The following is a 22,447-nucleotide window of genomic DNA, read 5'->3' on the forward strand; positions in this document are numbered from 1 at the left end:
CATAACCTCAGATTAACCCCTAAATGCTTCAATAGCCGGCAGCTGGCCTAGCAACCCAGATTAAAAAAGAGCCGGGATGCTGTGTAAAATGTTAATAAATCGTGTGTTCACATTTGGCTTCTTCTCTGCATGATAGAGCTTTAGCCTGCATTTGTCTTACAGTTTTACATTGTGGAACATTATTCCACAGACGTGTTTTTTTTGCAGATTGCTGAACCTCTGCTCATCTTTACTTCTGAGGAACTCTACCTCTCTGAGGTGCTCCCTTTATACCAGTTGCCGTTTAACCTAATTAGTGGTAACCTATTCCTTAACTCTTCCAGCCTTTTGTTGCCCCAGGCTAAACTTTTTTAGACGTGTGGCTGCCACGGTGCCATCGTGAGATATCTCATCTTCAGCTTTTGATATGTTTTCTCGTTTGTTCTGTTGTGAGATTTATGAGATTTCAGACCGTTACATTCTGTCTTGTTAGAAGGTTCCTGGTTGGAGTCCCGGCTGGGGGAGTTTGCATGTTCTTCCTGTGCATGTGGGGGTTTTCTCCGGCTTCCTCCCACTGTCCGAACTCATGCATGTTGGTGATGATAAACTGACCCGAGGAGTGATTGTGTGAAATCTTCTGGCTCCAATCAAAATTAAGTGAAAACAACTGGGGTTTTTTTCACGGTTGCTATGGCTACTAGTCTCGTCTGCAGGGAATGGCTTGGGATGCAGAGCTGAAGCAAATGTTTCCTTTTTTAGAATTTCACACTTTTCTCACTAGATTCTGCTATAGATTCCAAACTTAATCACATTTTAACCACTGATTTTATCTTATTGTTCTTATTTCTTTCTTTTTTGTTTAAATTTTAAATCGTGCTTTTTATTTCTACTGTTTTAATGTCTCTGTAAAGCACTTTGAATCACCTTGTTGTTGAATTGGGCTATACAAATAAACTTGCCTTGCCTATAGATGGGTTTCTCATTGCAGAGGCGCATGCTCAACCTGGCCGAGCACCTAAACAAAGACCACGAGGTAGTGAATTCTACCAGTCGCCCAAAAATATGGATGTAAATTAGTCAAAATTCCAAGAGGATCAGAGTCCTTTGCAGAGAGCAGAGGAAGGTTGAGGATCCAGGGCAGTAAAAGTGTCACCACTGCTCAGTTTGTATCAAAAATGGCATGACTCTATTCTCATGTTATAAGACTACATAATATATATGCAGATTTGTCTTTATTGTAACACTCAGTGACATTCTCAGTAATGTGTATCAGACCACGCACTTACTCACTTAGAAATATGACAGCTGGCTCATTTTGGGATTGATGACCTTGTCTTCTTGAACTGTACCATTTAAATCAATAAATCTGTCATCACGGACAGCTCTAAATGTCTCTATGCTTTGAATAGTCATGATAAAATGCAATAAATCAAATATAATAACGTTAACACTGACAGTTAACGGTTTACAGTGTCATTTCTGTTAAATGTGGCAGTTTGTAAAATATAACTTGTCATTAGAATCATTAATGTTGCTGATTATATCAAATAAGAGCAGATTAATAAAAAACAGGTAGGAGGGATTCAGAAATATTGGCAGCTCACATTTTCCACAAGTCTTTCTTCAGCTCTGTATGGGTATAGAATGAATTACTGAACTATGAAGTAGCATTTTATCATTATTTCATTATAATGTCAAGAAGAAGTTTGAAATGATGAAGATATATCCAGTAATGTTTGCGCACAAGAACTCCAGTCTGAAGGAAACGTGTCAAACAAGTGGGCTGAAATACAGATTAGCTTCAGGGCCTTTAGCCACACAGATCTTTTTCATTCTGTTCTTTAAAGGCAAATATTTACGAGTATTATCATGCATTTAACATGCGTGCACAGTATCATAGAAAACTCGACAAAGTACCTTTAAGTAAAAGCAGTGAATCCTCAATCATTTCTAAATGAAGCCAAAAACATAAATAATCAGCATGAGCAGGAGACGTTGCTTTCCTTCCTTGTCATTTATTATTCATCAACTGTCATTGAAGGCAAAGGTTTTAATGTCTAAACATTGTCATTGCACATTCCACTCTTAAAATGTTTAGTCCGGTGTTGTTTCAGTTAAATTACCTAATAATAAAAGTGGCAATAAGACGGATTAGAGTAGCACAGTGTGAAATATACACAAAACTAAAGGAGCACGCTCGAGGAGTGTATTGTCCCGTGTCAAGCCCCTATTATCCTGACTGAACACCCGAGTAAAGAGGTTGCGTGTCTCAACTGACCTTCAGCTCTTAATCGGATTGGCTGACACAGGTGGATTGTTAACCTGAGTCTAATTCCCTTCATAAGGAGCTCTTGTCCTGACTTCTTCTCAATTAACTTAATGAGCGAATCGAGCATGCTGGCACGCTGCCAGGCAGGAGAGAGTAAACAGGTCGGTCACGTAAAGGCTGGCAGACAAAGACTCAAGGTGGCAGGCGGACGAGTCATGACACAAGACTAAAAATCACCGGAACAGACTTTAGGAACGACATGGTTTGGAAAAAGCTCCTCCATTGGATAGCATCTAAAACCCAGCAGCAACACTCATACAAAGAAAAAAATGTCAAGTCAAGTAAAATACTGTTCGGCTGGTTGCCAAAACAAGACCACAAAGAGAGAAACGCAGCTCAAACAGACAAGCAGACAGTTAAAATGACAACAGATAACGAAACAGTCTATAAACCACGTGTATTATTGTTTCTTCTCTTTCAGTTTGTCTTTGATTTTCTGGGGTTCGTCGTATTGTATCAAGCGCAGGATGTCCTTGTTGTCCATCACGCCCTGAATGAATTCTCCCTCTGAGATTTTATCTGCGAATCAGCAAAAAGAGCAGGAGTGAAATCTCTCTCTGTCAAAGCTAAAGATGAAAGTGTGAAATGCGAGGGAGATAGCAAAGTTTAGATTACCGTTTTCCTTCTTCCCGAAAAAGTCCCAGATTTTTTCAGCCCTCTTCTCCGGTGTGTTTTCATCGTCGGGGAGGTTCTCCTGGTCTTCAGTAGGGATCATGTTGAATATTGACTACAATGAAGAACATGTTTTTAAGATGAATGATAAGCTATTAGCTTAAAAAGAGAGCGAGTAGGATTTAAAGTTTGGCATCAAACATAGAAGAAGGCACAGGAAAATAACCCAGAGTAAACAGAAGTCTATTTATCAGGTGAATATGCAACACATTTGTTAAATATAGCCTTTTAAATATGACCTAATAAGTCTTCTGCATCATAAACTCAGATTTTTCGTGGCAGAACTCGAAGTAAAAGTAATAAACGAGAAGAAAAATGATCTGTGAAGCAGAAGATGGATTAAACACAATCTCAGCATCTGTTATCTTAAATGTTTAGACACGTCGTGGAAGGTTTTTGAATAAAAGCAAAGTGATGGAGAAACATATGCTTCTGATATGACAATAAGAATAAAGTACAAGTACCCTAACGATCTCTTGGATTTCACTTTTGCTGATGGTTCCGTTGCCGTCGACGTCATACAGGGCGAAGGCCCACTCCAGCTTCTGCAGAGTCTTTCCTCCAGAGGTGAGGTGCAGCGCAACAATGTACTCCTTAAAGTCCAAAGTGCCGTCTGCGTTGGTGTCAAAACTCCTGAACACGTGCCGTGCGTATGCCGAGGGGTCTGCACCTGGGAAGAAGCTGGCGTAGATGCCTTCAAACTGCTCCTTGGAGATCTTCCCCGATGGGCATTCTTTCAGGAAAGACTGGTACCAGGTGCAGAGCTCGGTCTCTGAATATTTGGTGTTGGATTTCAGGTCGTCCAGGAGTTCCTTTGACAAAGCGCTGCTCTTCGAATTCCCCATCCTTCTCTGGAATAGATGGAAATCTCTGCCCGTCTTCTTCCTGTCCTGCGTTCGAGGTTAAAACTTCTGCAGAGCTTGTTGGCGCTTCTCTGCCTCGCTGCTAAACGAGATTATGGTCATCACTAACTAAATCCAGACAGCTGCCTTTAAGAGGATAACCGCGTCACAGAGTTGTGACACCTTTCTGAACAGCATGTTTAAATACTGGAAGTTCAAAGGCTCCGCATATAGAATTCTTTTGCATAATTATCTCTTATGGAGATAATGAAAATCATCAGGTTCTTTCAAGCTCTAAAAGTTAAACTAGCTAAATACAACCTCACATGAACACAAAACTAAGTACACACTGGAAAAAATGCCCCTCCAAAAATAAGTTAAAAAAACAAAACAAATACAAGACTTTTTGCTTGAAATAAGCAAAAAGTCTTGTCAAAATCTGCCAATGGAACTAGGGAAAATCGGCTTTTCAAGATTTCTTGAAATAAAATGTGATATTTGGACTTTTGAGATAAAAGTTATCTTGAAATTAGCTTAAAAACCTCTTCAAATGTAAAGAAAAAAGCTTGTTTCATATGATATGTGACTCAAAACAATTTGTTTTCAAGACTTTTTTCATTTAACAAGATATTCCAGATGTATTGTCTTCCAACCAGTCCCTATATCTGGCTGAAATAGTACTTGTTAGGCAGTTGTGTCTTATATTAAGTGTAATGAGATATTTTGACTAGAAATGAGACAAATAGACTTGGTAAGACTTAGATTTTTTTCCAGTGCAGACCCTGACAATCTCGGCCCACTCTTCTCTCCAGCTCATTGAGGTTTGCAGCTCTGGTTTCTGCACAGCTCTCTGAAGGTCCCAGCACAGCATCTCAGTCAGGCTGAGGTCTGGACTCTGACTGGACCGTTGCAACACCTTGATTCTTCTCTTCTTCACACATTCTGCTGCAGATCTGCTGCTGTGTTTGGGATCTTTGTCCTGTTGATGAGCCAGTTTCAGCCCAGCTTCAGCTGTCGGACAGACGGCCTCACATCTGACTCTAGAACACTTTGGGATCCAGAGGAGTTCATGATGGACTCAGTGGCTGCGAGGTGCCCAGGTCCTGTGGCTGCAGAACCAGCCCAGATCATCAGCCCTCCACCACCGTGCTTGACAGCTGGTGTGAGGTGTTTGTGCTGATATGCTGTGTTTGGTTTCCTCCAAACGTGCTGCTGTGCATCATGAGCAAACATCTCCACTTTGGTCTGCTCTGTCCAAAGGACATTGTTCCAGAAGTCTTGTGGTTTGTTCAGATGCAGCTTTGCAAACCTAAGCTGTGCTGCCATGTTCTTTTTAGAGAGAAGAGGCTTTCTCCTGCAGCCCTTCCACACAAGCCACACCTGTTCAGCCTGTTTCTAACTGTGCTGTCATGACCTTTAACCTTTAACATGCTAACTGAGGCCTGCAGAGTCTGAGATGTAGCTCTTGGGTTTTTGACCTTGGGGTGACCTTGCTGGGACGTCCACTCCTGGGAAGATTGACAGCTGTCCTGAATGTTTTCCACTTGTGAATAATCTTTCTCTCTGTAGAACGATGGACTCCAGATAGTTTGGAAATGGCCTTATAACCCTTCCCAGGTCAATGGGCAGCAACAGCTGCTGATGTCTTTCCTCCTTGGCATCGTGTTAACACACACCTGAATGCTGCAGAACTTCTGCTTTTATAGAGCTGCTCACACTCACTGATGATCAGTTAATCAGAGCATTTGATTAGCAGCACCTGGCTGCTACTTACCATCTTAATACCAATATAAGCAATAGGGCTGACAAAATCTAACAGTCAGAATAAAAGATGTTGGCAGGAAAGTCTCTTATAACTTCAGTCAGTCCTAAAGAAAATAGGCTTTAAAAGCCTTGGAACAATGGTATGTGACATTAAATGGTTTAATTTGCAGGTGTCCCCCACAAAAATAAGGACTTGGCAAAGTCTTTTTGCTGCATTCTGGGGGAATTATTTATATAATTCATAGACCTGCGTAGACTCAACTCTAATCTACAACATTACTGCGACCTTCCATCGTGATATGTTTTGTTTTTTCTATTTGTTTGGGATAAATACATGTCAAGCTAAACCTTAAAAATAAGGGGCTTTTTCGGTCAACATGTTATGCAACATGTTTGTTGCTAAAAGTTAAAACAAGGGCAGCGAGGGATGGAGAGGCGGTCGACTCAACTTTAGGGGTCGTTGCGCAGCCCCCTGTTAAGTCGACTGCTCGTCAACAATGAAATTAGATTATCTGCATCTTCACTGTAATAATCTCTGGCCAGATTACAAGACCATCTGCTGCAGCAATGCCAAAACCACAGGGAGTGAAGGTAATTAAAGAAACAGGATGAGAGTGAGGCCTGAAGGTCAACAAATAAAGATGCAAGCTCATGTTCATCATTTCTGTCAAATAAAAGACAAAAAAATGTCTACAAAAAAGCTCTGCGTTATATGGGAGGAGGATACGTCTACAAAAAGGAATAAATGATGACATGGTTGTCTCTATAAGTACTGAGACAGATAAGACTTAAGTTTTATAGATCACAGTACACTGAAAAAAACAACTCATAAGATTTACTTAAAGGGATAATAATTGATCTAAAGTGCATTTTACGCCGGATTATCCCTTTAAAAAACCCTTTGTAAGTATTTGCACTAAAATGATTTAAGTAATATTTAATGCTGCAATATCAAGTAAATGTTACCATAAAACATCACAGTTTTGAAGATATTAAGTAACATTTACTTAATTACATCTAAGTTTTAAGTTATATTTATTTAAACAAATTAAGTAAAGTCTACTTGTTTTTCATAGGCAGAACATCATTTTACTAAAAAATCTTAAGTAAAGTTTATATATCTGTAGTATTTGCTGTTATGAAGTAACTTAGTAGATTTTAACGATACACTTTCAGAGTAAAGTTTATGTAGTATTTCCAGGTTTATGTACATACAACTATTAAACATTTAAATTGTACGAGGAAACCTAATTAAAACTTACTCTTCCCCCATAATTCATGTATTACGTTAATAAAATGTTTAATTTTACTTAAGAAGCTCTAGTTCTTACTGAATCTTAAAAATACAAGGCAGAAATTATGAAAGTTACTCTAATAGAGTTTACCTCACCAAAAAGTCACTTTTTTCAGTGTGAGATTAAATTTATCCAAATAAGTTTTTTCTGCTGCATCTGCTGGTTTCCTTCCAGTTCGGTCAACTGTGTATTCATGCTGACAAAGACAAAATCTTTATTCTTTTATACAGCACAACTTCAGCACAAAGTTTTTTTATTGCAATGAGACATTTGGTTTGCCTGTCCAGCGCATTTAGTGTGTTTAGTGGGGAAAGTGGAACTTATATGCAGGGCTGCGGAGGCAGCAGCGGGGGTGGCGCAGAGTGGGTCCACCAACCTCTTCCCAACTCTAACCCACAACAGACAGACAGAAGGCGGCTTCCAGGAGGGTTATTAAACCGGAGAAAGATCTGGTACACATGACGGTTGGGTGTTTCCACCCATAATATACAGACATAAGAGGCGTACAGATTTTAAAATGAAAGATGTTATTATATCAGATGTTATATTATATTAATAAAACGTGTTAAACAGAAGTCTGGAGAACGCTGAAGCTTCTGTGTGGGTGTCAGCAGTGGACTGGCGACGTCTCACCCAGTCAGCGGGGATAATCTGCGGCCTCCCTCAACCCTGGATGCTTTCTGTCTCCATATCACACCAACGCTTGTTCACATGCTAGTTTTTCTCAAGCCTTCCTTTGGTTACCTAAATGAACCGAGCTCTGATCATTCCCTGCACCAAGAGACAGATGAACGATGAAGTCATCCTGACCGGAGTCTCTTCTATTTCTTTGTTTATGTTCAATATGTAATAAAGTAAACTGATATTTAGATCGGGATATACTGTGTAAGGTATTGTGCATTAATCCCCAGTAATCCATTTTACCGTATGCGTCAGGGACCAAGAGGTCACTGCTTATGTCTGACACAGCAGAAAACACTGTGGCGCACAGCTGATTATAATCCTGCAGCATCCAGTGCAAGTAATACCAGCAGCTCGGGTGATTTAAATGACAATCAATGCAGTTTTATTTATTTTTTCCTCTTCTTTTTCTACAAAAAATAAAACTACAAAACTAATCCTCTGAGTTTGTGTAGCAACTGTAGATAATCTGGCAGCATCTTTCTGCAGCTCTGCATATCTACCTTTAAAAAAATCAGCTTAGAAAAAAACCCAAATCCGATTCTTTAACCTTTTAAATGTCATCACAAACTTTTACATAATCATTTAGTTTTTGTCATACAGGCCATTAAACATCAAACATCCCGATATCAGAATTAAATGCAATCATTCGAACCTCACATCTGTCAGTCGTAAACTCCTGCAGGTAGTATTATGTAATGTTCACTGTACAACCGGCTTACTACTTCATCAGATGCAGCGCTGGACTCTCTCATCCTGTGTTTATATCCTGTATTACATGGAAGCTAATGTTCAGAATAATCTCTTTACTTTCAGGGAAATTGCTCAGATGCTACAACTTGTGCCTGCAAATTTAAGGAGGAATTTGGTAACGTTGCATCATGTGCATCATGCAAATGCAAAGCAAAGACGTCTCTCTACAATTGTTTCTGCACAAAACTCATTAGAGTTTTGCACTTTTGTACCGTTGAGGAAAGCATTTACAGACATCGCTGACAGCAAAATAGTCCGCTGCCATTATTTTAATCCTGAATATATCTTTCATTTAGGTGTAAGGAAATTTCCCCTTTTGAGTTTCCAAGCCATTGTGAAGCTCAGCTGCTTAACATAAAACAAACTGTGCCGACACGGGTCGAACATAGATTTTGTGGACCTAAATCAAAATAATCCTGGTATGCTGATTGTCTTTTGACTTGTGTGCATTTTAGATTGACAAATTGTTATGAATGAGGGGATGAATCGGCATCTCAGATCCTTTAATCCGGGTCAGCTGCCAGTTGCAGAGAGCAGCAAAAAAGGATAAACATAAGATCCCTCATTTGGAAAAGTCAGATCAAGGTCACACATGTAAACAAACTAATTGTCAAATTATACAGATATACTTTCTTTTGCGTACAGAACTCAGATAAATTACAAACTTTGCATCCTCGTGTAGGACTGTAAAGCCGTCATAAACTAATAAAAATGCATAAAAGTTAAATATCCTCAGACATGCAGGTGAAAACAATTCCTCTCTGATACAACTGAAAGGATAAATGATGGACAAAGCCATCCATTGGCAGCTGTACAGCCGATGTGGAAATGCCTTTAAAAGGATAAAACATCTAAAACATCTCTGACTCTAATTCAAAAAGATTCAACTTCTTCTGGGAAATCAACTTTCCTCGCGAGTCATTGTAATCTCGTTAGCTTCATTCACTCCCTCTGATTAGTGTACAGATGGTCTTTCTGAGAATAATGGAGTCACAGAGATTTTATCCACTAATTCATATGAAATCTATGTCCGAATCCCTCTCCATTCTGAAAACATCCCTCATCCATACCGCTTCATGCTTAACTTATACGACCCGTATGCCAAAACAAGCTGGGCCGCTGTGGAAAATGTAAAAAAAAAACAGAGTTTGCACATTCAAAAGGCCAATATTTCATTAACAATAGAACAAAGAAAACATGTCAAACACTGGAAGTGAGACGTTTTACTATCTCATGAGAAATATGAGCTCATCTTGAATTTGATGGCAGGAATATGTTAACAAAAGGCTGGAAAACTAAGTGGGAAACACCAGGAGGAACATGTTGAAACTAATTAGGTTAACTGGCAGGAACAGGATTTAATCAATCAGAAACTTTTTATACAAACATTTCCATAAGATATATAGGTGTATTATGTACAAATATACCTATATATCCATATATTCTCAAAGGCTGATCAATTCAACTGATGATCTCTTGTGTTTCCAGAGAAGACCTGGAAAGATTGTGCATTTTATCTGCATTTTATCTTTTAAAGTAACTCAAATTTGTCCTTCTAACATCGGTCAACTCCTCCATGTACCTCTGTGAGTTTTCATCTGTGAATATCACATTAAAAGGCAAATAGACATGAAGAGCTTTGCCCTGCACACACACGAATACTGAGGATGGATTTTCATATCAGACCGTGTAGATTATGTCACTGGTGTCAGTAAAACAGGGACTTGATCTTCTGTCAGTTGCTGCAATCAATTTGCAAATGCAGAAAAAAAACAGTAAGTAGCGAGAGCCTTGTTTGGGATTATAATCTCAGCTCACGTTATTGTCAGAGGAAGTCTGGGCCATAATTTGCCATTTGTAATGGATGATATTCCATGAAAAGATTGGGCGAAGGGGAGGAGCGATGGGGTTGTACATACAGCACAGGGGGAAGAGTGTCAGAGTTCAAATGAAGCAGAGGAAGACGGAGACTGCCATGGATTTCTGTCGCTTCTGTGGATGTGCAGAGAAGGAGTCCTTTAAACAAGGTGGCGTCACATCAGAAGATCTGGCAGACAAACGTTCACAATTCTCACCAAAGGAGCCACAAACGCAACAAGATTATGAAGATTTGACATATCTGCCGGGAGGCAAAACACCGTGGCTACATATTGAAAGTCAGGATTAGTTGCCTTTTCATTTCATCTGCTCTGGCCTGGCCTCGACCATGAGGCTAGAGCGGGGGCAGCGGGCTTCCCTGGCAATTACCCTCAACTTTGTGGCGATAGCTTTTGCAGTTTCGGCAGTGAGCACCAACTTCTGGTGCGAGGGGACCAGGAAGGTGGCAAAGCCCTTCTGCACGGGGCCGCCGGTGATGATGAAACGCTGGTTCTGCATTCAGTTCAACAGCTCCAATCTGAACGACAGCCGGCAGGTACAGTACATCTTCGAGACGGGGGAGGAGAAGTTCCTCATGAGGAAGTTCCACACGGGAATATTTTTCTCCTGCGAGCAGGCCTTGAACATGAAAGGTAAGATGAATGGGAAGTTGCAGCAGTATCAGGAAGTGTGATCAACCTGTGATGTTAAGCTGTAGCATATGAACTGCTATTCACAGATGTTTAACTCTGTGCAGCCCAAACAGATGCCTGTACTGATGATAAATGGTTATAGTTGTTGCAGATTTTATATTTGGATAAAAAAGACACCCGGGGTGGGGTAAAAGAGCAAGCAAGCAAGTTTGCATGCTCAGATATATAAATAAACAGAGGATTAGTGCTGAATAATGCTGCAGCATGTAGCCACAAAAATGTCCTACATGTTGCCTGGAGTTTTTAATTTAAGCCAAATCTCATCAAACTGAAAATAAAGCTAAACTACAGTTTTTTATCAGTCGTTTTTTTGTTTTTACCAGGAAATCATTTTCAGGCATTTGAGAAGCAGATCAGAGGAAGCATGTGGTGGAAGTCAAAGTACAAAAAACATTGAAATACATTGAATATATACATATTTATGTATATATATAGGTAGAAGGTAGAATTCCTTCTGTGTTGTCATGGAAAATAATTCTTGTGAGATTCAGTTTTTAACTTGCAAAGCTGCCAGATTAAAATAAAACATTTATCTGGCCTTGCATGTCAGCTGACCTAATAAGAGAGTAAAAGAAGTCTTTAAAAGGATCAGCTCCCTGCAGAGGCCCTGAGGTGCTCCTGAGGATCTTATTTCCTTCCATGTTTTGTGCACAATTTAAGAATAAATAACCAATAATGAATGCAGGGGCAGACAGCAAACTTGTTACCTCTAATCTAACACGCTTTCTGGTTATTTCTGAGCTAAAATGAATAAAATATGATACTAATCAACGCATCATATCAGCTGTTATTCATAGATATGCAACATTAGTGTTTTTAAGTGTCTGGAGGTCTCATTTGATCTCAATTTATTACAAGGTTGTCATGTTAATCATCTTTATGTTTACAAGCTGTCAAAAGGCAACTATTTCACATGACCCAGTGACTTTTACCCATTAAAATGATCCCCGGTTTTCCATTTGACCGACTATTAGCTGTTAGCACGCTGCCAACAATCTGATCTGAAAGTTCCTCCTTAACTGTCATGAGCAAAGATCTCTTACGAAGACTTTGTTGTGAGCGAGTCTTGATAACTCATCTCCATGCTGAGGTAGGGTTTGGTTTTATCTCGGTACTCGAAAGATTAAGAAATATATCACCAGACGCATTTCAGCTGCTCCATAGTTTTCAGCTGAGAAAAACCATCTGATGTAATGGAGCTCCAGAATATCTCGTTATCAATGGTAGGACTTTGATGGTTTCATATCATGACTTTCTGTCAAACTTTTCCTTACATGGACGGATCATTACATCAAAAAATGTTATAAATTTAATAGCTTTACTTCAATAAATATGAAAAAGATATATCTTTAGCTTCCATTTTAGGATCAGGGTCAGATCTGATGTACCCAACCCCAAAGTGACCAATTTGTTAAAAATGTATTAGTTTGCAGCTTTGAAGACAAAGTTAATCTTTGTATTGTGTTGATTTTACAGATAGTTTCAGCAGGTCTTCTAATGTTGGAGCGTCTGGTTGTATCCACTTCCTAGTCAGTGCCTTTTTCCCTCCAAAAAGAAATACTCTCATTTATTTTAAGTGTTTTTTCAGCTGCAGCCTGAATGTTTAGTCATCAGTACCCACATAGAGGGCCTGAGCATTTATCATGCTAATGGTCAGCCATATTAGCATCTTTTCTGCAAAAAGGTTGATGGAAAATCTCACCGTTTTCCTCCCAAATTCCCTTCAGCTGTGTGGGGATGTGGTCGTCCACTGAGACTGGCAAATGTTTATGTATTTCTCTTCAGATACAACCACTCTCCCTTCTCCTCTCTAGTTATTTTGAACATGTCGGATGTTTATATAGTCTGGATATAATCCTACACCCACACCCTGATATGTGCATAAATATAAAGATAAAAAAAATCCTCAACATTAGGTTATAAAGCAGATGATAAAGCAGCAACAAGCGCCTTTCATAGACAAAAAAAATGATACCCAGGCTTATATGGTGTTGATAAATTCTTAATCAACTTGGAGCAAAGAAAAGGAATGGAAAGAATCTGAACCCAGATTCCCTGGGATGCCGTGTTAAAAATGTAAATGAATGTTAGAAATACAATGCAGTGATCTGCAAATCTCATAAAAGATTTAGAGAAGGCATAGAGAACATATCAGATGTTGGACGTTTGGGAGAGGAACTCTTGTCTAATACAGGATTCTCCATTTTATTGTCCATTTTCTTCTTGGGCCAAAGTGCTAAAGTAACTTCGGTGTTAACGACCAAAAGTAGGAATATAGTTGAGGATTTATGAGTGAATCGTAAAGGGAGCTTCTCAATATTTAATATCTGTATTCTTAAAAATGGAACGACTTTCCCTGTAGTAAACTGCCTTTAATATTTGACTTTTGTAATGTAATGTTGTGACATTTTCTTATTTTCATTGTTAATATTTGGACTTTTTCCTCAACTATTGATGTCTACTGACATAGTAAGTTTTTGTCCTAAATATTATAATATTTTCTTCATTTGATGAGCATTACCGTATTTCATCAAAAAAAATAAGCATTCATTTTTTAAAACTGTGACTTTTTTTCTGGAAAAACTAAGGATTTTTTGAGGAATAACGACTTATATTTTAAAAATCATCATAACTTATTGAGTTATTTTTTACTTATTTCTCTAAAATTATTGACTGTGGAAAACATGGATTGTATTTTTTAAATAATTACTATTGTTCGTGTTTTATGGGGTTAATTATTGGGTCTTTTTTTTGTTGCAGAACAATAAGACTCAAGAAATAATTTACATTTTCGTAGAAATTAGTTTAAAGAATATTGTTTTTATCAATCCGATTTAAAAAAAATCCTTTCTCCATAATCACGACTACAATGTGATTATTTTTCCTCCAGGAAAGTTACGCTTCTGTGTTTTTTTCATAGGGTTCGAGTGTCGAAACTTTGCTGACATCGTGCCTGAACATGAAAAAGGTTGGTTACTACACATAAATAGAGGGGTACACAGGCTTTTTCCCAAACCTGTCCCTTCAGCAATCTTTAAGGTAACATTGCAAACACTGTTAACACATTTGGTATATTGCAAACACACAATGACCGCATCAGAAGGGCATACTGACATAGATTACATGGGACAACATTCACTCATAGTGGCTCCAGCATTATTTAACATACTCACAGCATGTAATGGGTAAAATATGTTAATACCTACCACCAAACTGTGGTGGAAGTGAAATATAAGCCAAGTCTCAAGAGCTATTTAGACATTTATTTATGTATCGGGCACATTTCTCCACCAAAGGACTGTTTGGGTGTAACATAGGACCAATACCATAAATATCAAACACCGGACTCAGATATTAGTTGTAGGACGACGTTGGTTATAGACTTTATAGGTCTTTGATTTAAAAGGATTGTGGTTCATTGTAATAGATCAAAATCAAAAATATGGATCTAAACAAATATGAGGAATTTAAAATCCATGAAGATTAAAACTAAACCCTGGATGGAAAGCTGTGAATTAACCTCATAATTTGGACACAAGTAAACCTAACTATACATCAGAGTTATTTAGTTAGTTACCCCAAAGATAAGGCTGAAATTCAAAGTTCTTATCATATGTGTTAATAAATAAGTAATTAGTCCCTTCACACGTTGTGCTTGTAGCATCTTAACCACATTTATGAGACGATTATAACACAATCGTGAGCAAAAAGAAACTTTATTATTAACAAAAGCTTTGAGTTTCTCCAGGCTGTTCATAAAAACATTACAGAATTTACCTTTATGTGATTCTTTAACCTTTAAATCAGCTTTTCCATTGTTTCATTAAGATTGAAATGAACTTTTTTAGCCATTAACAGTTAACTATTTTTGTTTTTAAGACTATGATAAGCAACTATTAAAAGAACATTAAAGACCAAGGCTTATTTTTAATTCTCTATGAACTGTTTATTAACACATATTATTGTATGTTAATAAGCATTTTGTAAGGACATATAATAATAGCATTAGGCAATGTATATCTTTCTGGATTACAAATGTATCTAAATTTAATATTTTGGGTTACGGTTATCGTTGCTTTGTGAGAAGTCGGCTGAAGTTAGCCTCTTAGTCTAATTAGGAGCTAATGCTCTTGATGCTGGTGTTCTCGCTTGCCCCTCTTGGGAATATTTGGAAAATTTTCCAATAACTATGACTTAAAGTAGTGTATCTTGACTGTACAACAAAGTACATCTTGGGTAAGTTCAACCTGTTCCAGTCCAGTCACTGTGATACAGCCACGAAAAGCTTGAAGGATTAGTTTATAACTTTAAAAAATTAGTAGACATGTTGTTTAAGTCCACAATGACTTTAGACAACAACATGCAACATAATAATAATAATAATAATCTTTTGTTTTCATTATATCTTCTCCCGCTGGGTTCCATTCTCAGGAAACATGGTATTTCATTCCACTGTTACGCTGATGACACTCAGATTTATGTCCCCCTTAAAAAAGCTGACTCCTTCTCCCTTAAGCCACTGGTAAATTGTTTAGATGAAGTCAAGGCTAAACTTTTTAAATTTTAATTAAAAGAAGACCGAAGTGATGGTCTTTGGTGGCACCTCTGAGTCCCCCTCAATCGATCTTGGTTCCTTGGCGCAGTACGCCAAACCTGTTATTAGTGATCTGGGGGTAAAAGTGGACGCGTACCTCAACTTTGACAGCCAGATTAAAGCTGTGGTTAAAACGAGCTTCTTCCAGTTGAGACAGTTGGCAAAAATAAAACCCTTTCTTCCAAGACAGCAATTATAAACAGTAATCCACGCCTTTGTAACCACTAGGCTTGATTACTGCAATGCACTTTTTATGGGGATTAGTGGGTCCTCCATCGCACGCCTTCAACTGGTACAAAACGCAGCTGCACGACTTTTAACTGGCACTAGGAAATTTGAGCACATTACGCCGATTTTAGCATCTCTCCATTGGCTTCCCGTCCATTTTAGAATTAATTTTAAAATTCTTTTATTTGCTTTTAAAGCCAAGAATGGCCTTACACCAGTGTACCTCTCTGAGCTTCTGCAGCCCTACGCACCCAGTCGATCCCTCAGGTCAGCTGATCAGCTGCTCCTGAGGGTTCCTAGAACAAGGCGGAAGCTCAGGGGGGACTGAGCATTTTCTGTTGCTGCCCCTCGGCTCTGGAATGAGCTGCCGCTGCACATTAGGCAGGCCCCTTCCTTGTCCTGGTTTAAAAGTCGTCTTAAAACACACCTCTTTTCTTTGGCTTTTGCCACCGTCTAGGTTGTTTATTTTATGTGCACAGTTTTGTTTTATTATGTTTTTATTGTGTTTATTTTAATGTACAGCACTTTGGTAACCTTTGCGTTTATTTAAAATGTGCTTTATAAATAAAATTGATTGATTGATTGATTGAATAACCATGCTTTCATTAGTGGAGGAGTGCATGAAATTAAGAATAGCTGTTTTCATTACCTCGATTTCCATGTTAAACAGCCACAGTTTCACTGTGATATTACTAAAGATGTGATACATTAAACAATAGCTCTCCAGCAGATATTTCATTTTCTTTACTGCCACCGTGATATAGGCGTAGGTATGAGGCTAAAGTTTTATTTTCTTTTTTTATACATTTCACTTGATTCTTTTCTTTTATTGTTTGATTGGGTCTAGGAATACATCATAGTTTGAGTTGAAATACTCAAACTATGATGTATTTCAACTCATAGTTGATGGATTCTTGCAAGAGGCATTACATAGCGGTCACAAGGGAACAAATCTGATCCATATATGATCAGAACATATACAAAGTTTGAATCAATCGGCTTCCTGTACTGCCAGCTGGTTACAAGTGGGTTTAAGCATGGCAACAGTCAGTGATAGTCAATGATGGCGGCTTAAACTGCAGTTTCACTGGTGGCCACGAGGTGCTGGCGTGATAGTAGCATTAGCGTTAGCTTTAGTGTTAGCATTAGCGTTAGCGTTAGCGTTAGTGTTAGTTCTTTATGAAAATAATTCCATATTTCAAAAGATGATTCAACCTTATGTCAAAATATGGTTCCTTTTGGCTCCAAACATGTCGAGATTGTTAGAGTCAAATGCAAAATAAACTAATGAGTGACTCCATGGTTACCTCGTCAGCATCATTTCCCAGATGGTTCAAAGTATGTCTGACACCGCAGCACTGTGAACAGTGTGACAAAAAATGTTCAAAACTATCTGATCTAACTTTCTTTGAAGGAGACCATTGTACATGTCACTATACATACGTTGTCTTTAAGTTACTTAAAAGGGGATTTTGTCAGTTATAAAATCAGGGTTTTATTAGAGCAGAGCGACAGTCTGGAAATGCTTTAAGTGACCACGAGTTGACACGTTGCTGATTTTCAGTCACAATTTCTGACGCGTTTAGCCGTATGACAAAAGAAACAGAAAAGTATGTGAATGGAAGCAGCTTCATTGGGAATTTGGCCATTTTAATATACACATAAACTTACTGTTTTTACAAAATGATGGAATTTTGAAGCATGCTCAGAGTGCCTCGACCCATTTGAGTCTGGCTGAGTGTTTACATCTCATTTTAAATCTCATTTTTGGGTGTGTTAGACTGGGATTGAGAAGCTCGATTTAATTTGATTTCTGTTGGACTAACATGTTTCCATGAATTTTAATAGTCTGGTTTTGGTCAGACTGATACAGTAATGTGTTTTTTCTCTTGTCATGTCAAGTGTTTAAATCAAAATGCCTAATTAAAGTGGTTGTGTTACCCTGGGTGTTAGGATGGACAAATCATCCATAAGAGGCTGCTGTCTGGTTTTATTTAAGCCGAGAACTCTGGATGATCTACTTCAGATCTCCAGATTTAACATTAGCAGACCTGGGGTACCCTGATGAATCTCTGCCAAACAACAAGCAGGATTATCCATCAGTAACAAGTTTAAATGAGGACGGCATAATTCATATCTGCGCTCTTGTTCTGTTCTTTATGTCCCCAGCGGTTCTGTGGTTGTGTGTCGTGGGTGAAAGCCTGTACATCATCCTGCTCTTCATAGGCGGGGTTCTGATGATCCTGGAGCAGTGTCCTTGCTTTAGTATCATGAACAAGCTGAAAATCAGTGCCTTCGCCGCCATGTGCACTGCTCTCTCAGGTAACTACAGCTCTGAAAACATCTTTCATTCCTTGTTTTTTTATTCTTAGCTGAAACGTTTGGCTGCCTTCATGCTGTTTTTCTGTCATTTATACGGCTGTACATCATCTGATTTATACGTTAAATATGTCATTTTTGTACACATAACTGAGGGGATTTTAACTCTTAAGTCCTTTGCCATGCTATCACATGTGGATGCCCACTTTAGCAGTCATGTATAAGTAAGAGAGGGAGCAGGGCAGCAGGTCATGATGGCTGAAAGATATGAGGCTGACAGTCAAGCACACAGAGCAGCTAACTGCACTGTGCCCACTCACTGCCTCTGAGGATTTGCTGGTTTGTAGACTAATCAGATTGGAATCAGGGCAGTGGTTTTGGGCTGTGCCAAGACCTGCCCAGAGGAGCTCTCTTCCACCCACTCTACTCTCACAGCCCCTGACTCCCATCCCCCCTGCTGTTTTGAGTTAATCCCAAGGAAAGCAACTGTAGTAAGGCCGACTGCTGGCTCAGGGAGGGCCAGAATCAGCCAGGCTATCTCAGTTTGCTCTCACCCACTGTGGATTAAGTAATGTTCCAGGCCTTCAAATCTGATATAAGCCGTTGTTTTGTAATCATAATATATTAAGAGAGGGGTTTCCCATTTATAAATAATTCAGGATCCACACCTAGGGGTCATAGGCGCTTTTACCGCATTAAATGCACTCATTTCACTATGAAAAGCTTCTTTTTAGAGTCAGCTTCTATGAAAAATTGTATGTTAAATGATTTCTTGTATTAGGCAGATTTTTTTTACCTTTACTAAACTGGTAGAAAAACTAACATTTGACTAACTTTTTAATCTAAACTCTAATTTTCTAGCTAACTTTACTCATGAAATAACACTTTCCAACAAAGAGAATGTGAAAAACAGGAGAAGAACTTGTGACTAGCTTGATGTCGGGTTGCCTGTTTGGATTCAGAGAATGTCAATAACATAAAACCATTGTACAATTATATCATTTTGAAGTAAAACAAAAGTCATTATTGTTGTGTAGCATGTTATATCATATCAAAACTAACATAAAACTGGTATTAAACACATTTGTGTCCACCAAGGCTTTTTTTTTTTTACTGCTTCCACCTATAGAAGCCTTGATTGCATTGGGAAAAAAAACCTAACCTCAAATAAAAAGCAGCATAATGTTTTAAGAATGTTTAGCTCACATTCAAATATTTACTGTTTGTTGTTTAGACTGAACAATTTAAGCTGTTTTAACGCTCATTAACGTGGACGTTATGGTTAGCGCGCTCCAAATGGCGCCAAAGCTACTGACTCCAGGCTGCAGTGCAGGATGGTTTGTTTCCACTGTTGTGTGCAGCTGCTGTATACTACTCTTAGTGTATTAGATGTAGAGTTTGTGGTGAACTATATGGTATAAATCACTACAAAATGCCCAAGTTACTACATAGTAGACTATAAAGTGTGTGAGTGGACAGTTTCAGATTCAGATTCTTTTATTGTCATTCAACATGACATCAGAGATGCACTGCAGAACGAAATTACGTTGCATTTTGGCCACGACAAAAAAGTTAGATAAATATCCTAAGGGAGTATAAAGAGTATAAAAAATAAGATATAGAATAAAAATAGAAATAAATGAAAAAATAAAAACCGGGTCAGAGAAGGTGCCTCTGTAGAAGGTTGATGGGCTGAGGTGTGCTTTCTCTTTAGCCTCCGCAGGAAGTGCAGGCTTCCAATTCGAAGGAATACAGACGTCTCTGCTTTAATAGCCCTTGTGTTTATTTGCTTTATTATTATTTGAAAATGTCCACGTTTTTTTGCCGGACATTTTAAAACAGACTTGGCATGTTTTACTTTTGTGGGGATTGTGCAGCAGAGCCTCCTTCCTCACGCTTATAATGTATTTGACGGTTGTATCAAGTTGGAATTCAGCAGTTTAAGTCCAGTATGTTGGAGCTAATATGCATTTTATTGCACAATACTAACAGTTTTGGGGGGTTTTTTTGTTTGCTTTTTTCACAGGCCTTTGTGGGATGGTAGCCCACATGATGTTTAGCACCTCATTCCATCTGGCTGTCGCCATAGGGCTGGAGGACTGGAAGCCCAACGCTTGGGACTACAGCTGGTCTTATGCGTAAGTCCTTTCCATGTCTGATGAATCTGCCAAACCATCTGGTTAGATCAATCCAAATCGTTTTGATTTGTGTACTTACCGTTAATATTCAAAGATTTAACTTCCTCTTCGTCTAAGTAGTGCGTGTTAACTGCATTATAACAGCGTTTTTCTCCATTCTCCCCCAGCTTAGCATGGAGCTCTTTTGGCAGCTGCATGGGCTCTGCAGTGACAGCGCTGAACAGGTACACAAAGACCATCATAGAGTTTAAATACAAGCGGCGGAACATCGAGAAGAACCTGTTGATCAAGCAGAAGATGGTAGACCTGGATCTCCCTGATCAGATGTGGCACATGTACCTGAGCGCTGCGCCGGCTGACTCAGAGGTCCTGCCAGAACTGCTCGTTAACGGCCACAAGCCGTCCACAGGGACACCTTACGTGGTCGAAATGGACAATGAACCGGAGCAACATGTAGAGGCATATTGTTAAAAATGGAGCAGGCATCCCAATTCTGTACCTAGAGTCGCGCTCCTAGATTAAAATAGCTGAACCAAACATTTGTTTGTTGTCTTCTTTGCCTCATATCAAATCTATATCGCAAGGGCAGGACCCAAATTCTTTTCCTTCCAATAATCTAACATGGTCGGCTTTCAAACAACATGCTTTTAATCAAGTCTTTCCGTGCAGCAGCGAAGTGGGCTGTGTTTTCAGCATCTTCACATTAAGCTGTGGCAGACTGCAGGCTGAGCATTCTGCTGCTGCCGGATACATCCTTCATAATATCTGCTTTGGCCTCATCTGAATGTGCCTTCTTTTATCCAAGATGCATCAGAATTTGTCTGGAGGACAAAAGCTCGCTGAAGACGCAGTTAGAGGAACATTTTAACTGGAATGACTCTCACTGAAAGTGCCACACAGTACAATCATGGATGTATCGTTTAACTGGCACTTGGACAAAACTGTGCTTGGAGCTACAAGGCAGAGAGACACCAAAAAGCCAGAACAACAGCGTAAAACAAATAAATTTACCATGAAGTAGCATTGAACGTTGTTTCCTTTCAAGCAACTTTCCAATAAAAGGCCACCAGTGTCAAAAAAAACCTACTTTCTTAAAGGGACACTATGTAATAAATTAAGTCATTTATTAGCTCAAATCAACATATTCGTTCATAAATTAGTCCACATTGGTGTAAAATGATCTCTGTCAAAAATCTCACTTATCCTCCTGAGTGAAGAATAACTTGTCTGTATCTACATAGAGCGGGCAAGCTCTATGGAGGCCGCCATGTCCTTCCGGTCTATGAAAAACGACCAAGTGCCGAGAGGGACATAAAGCACTTCGAATCGCGTTTTCCCCAACGCCAGGCCTGCTGAATGGCTTATTACTGGCGCTAATGGTAAATAGATTTTATCTCGTAAATTATCCCACTAATAATGCATTGATTGTTACCAAACTTCTGCCGTAGTACACATAGGCTCTTAACTCACAAAACGAGGCATTAGAAAATTTGTAAGTTTACCGAGAGTTTATTTAAAAGAACACTTTCCAGATAGCAACTACACACTGCTGCTAACGCTAACGCTGCGTCGACGTCACTTCCGGTAACTCCCGGAATATGACTAATTGCATTGTTTGCACACCAAAGGCATTATCATTAATGTCAACTTATGTTATCTGTCATCTGTATTTATAGTGTTGTTGTATGTGTGTTATGTAATCCTTTGTACTGTGTGTCTTGATGTCTTTTTGTTTGTATGGACCATGAGTCTGAAGCCATAGCTTCTTGAATCTTGACACATACCGCCTGCCGTAGTTCAAGAAGTTGCAGCGCACATTTGAAAACGCGAGACGCTAGAGAGCAAATTCATTCGACTTTGCAAAATAAAATTGCACCACTAGATGGGGGAAGAAATTACATAATGTCCCTTTAAGTTTAGGGATTTTAAGTACTTTGTTGGCTTTGGGTATTAAACATACTTGGTTAAGTTTACTAATTAGTAGTACTTGGTTATGTATTAAAAGTACTAGATTAATCTTAGTCATTAAAACTGCTTGGTTAAGGTTAGGAATTAAACAATTTGGTTAGATTTAGGGATTTAAAATAGTTAGCTTTAGGAATTAAACATCGGTGGTTAGGTTTCGAGATTAGTAGTACTTGGTTAAAGTCATGGATTAAAAGGACTAGATTAAATTTAGTCATTAAAAATATTTGGTTAAATTTAGGAATTAAACATACTTAGTTAAGTTTAGGAATTTGTAGTTTTTTATTAAGGATTGAAATTACCTGATTAAGTGTAGGA

The 22,447-nt window shown here is 38.7% G+C and overlaps 2 protein-coding genes across 2 annotated transcripts; one reads left to right on the forward strand and one right to left on the reverse strand.

Moving 5' to 3' along the window:
* Positions 1-2,708: 2,708 nt before the first annotated feature.
* On the reverse strand, positions 2,709-3,825 carry rcvrna (recoverin a). The gene is made up of 3 exons (XM_075454038.1): positions 3,445-3,825; positions 2,924-3,035; positions 2,709-2,827 (listed from the first exon to the last, which is right to left on the reverse strand). Exons 1-3 carry the CDS (start codon positions 3,823-3,825, stop codon positions 2,709-2,711), a joined length of 612 nt encoding a protein of 203 aa, XP_075310153.1.
* Positions 3,826-10,521: 6,696 nt separating this feature from the next.
* Positions 10,522-20,635, forward strand: LOC142371875 (germ cell-specific gene 1-like protein). The gene is made up of 5 exons (XM_075454616.1): positions 10,522-10,825; positions 13,806-13,853; positions 17,877-18,029; positions 20,053-20,164; positions 20,332-20,635. Exons 1-5 carry the CDS (start codon positions 10,522-10,524, stop codon positions 20,633-20,635), a joined length of 921 nt encoding a protein of 306 aa, XP_075310731.1.
* The last annotated feature ends 1,812 nt before the right edge of the window (positions 20,636-22,447 follow it).

The sequence above is a fragment of the Odontesthes bonariensis genome, chromosome 21, assembly GCF_027942865.1.
Source record: "Odontesthes bonariensis isolate fOdoBon6 chromosome 21, fOdoBon6.hap1, whole genome shotgun sequence".
Classification (NCBI taxonomy): domain Eukaryota; kingdom Metazoa; phylum Chordata; class Actinopteri; order Atheriniformes; family Atherinopsidae; genus Odontesthes; species Odontesthes bonariensis.

Bases quoted from the DNA above. Each gene is read 5' to 3' on its own strand.
- rcvrna (XM_075454038.1), bottom strand. From the start codon at position 3,825: ATGGGGAATTCGAAGAGCAGCGCTTTGTCAAAGGAACTCCTGGACGAC. The intron at 3,036-3,444 runs GTACTTGTACTT...TCTTCATTGTAG, and splicing joins AAATCCAAGAGATCGTTAGG to TCAATATTCAACATGATCCC. The intron at 2,828-2,923 runs GTAATCTAAACT...GCTGATTCGCAG, and splicing joins TTTCGGGAAGAAGGAAAACG to ATAAAATCTCAGAGGGAGAA.
- LOC142371875 (XM_075454616.1), top strand. From the start codon at position 10,522: ATGAGGCTAGAGCGGGGGCAGCGGGCTTCCCTGGCAATTACCCTCAAC. The intron at 13,854-17,876 runs GTTGGTTACTAC...TTATGTCCCCAG, and splicing joins CGTGCCTGAACATGAAAAAG to CGGTTCTGTGGTTGTGTGTC. The intron at 20,165-20,331 runs GTAAGTCCTTTC...ATTCTCCCCCAG, and splicing joins GACTACAGCTGGTCTTATGC to CTTAGCATGGAGCTCTTTTG.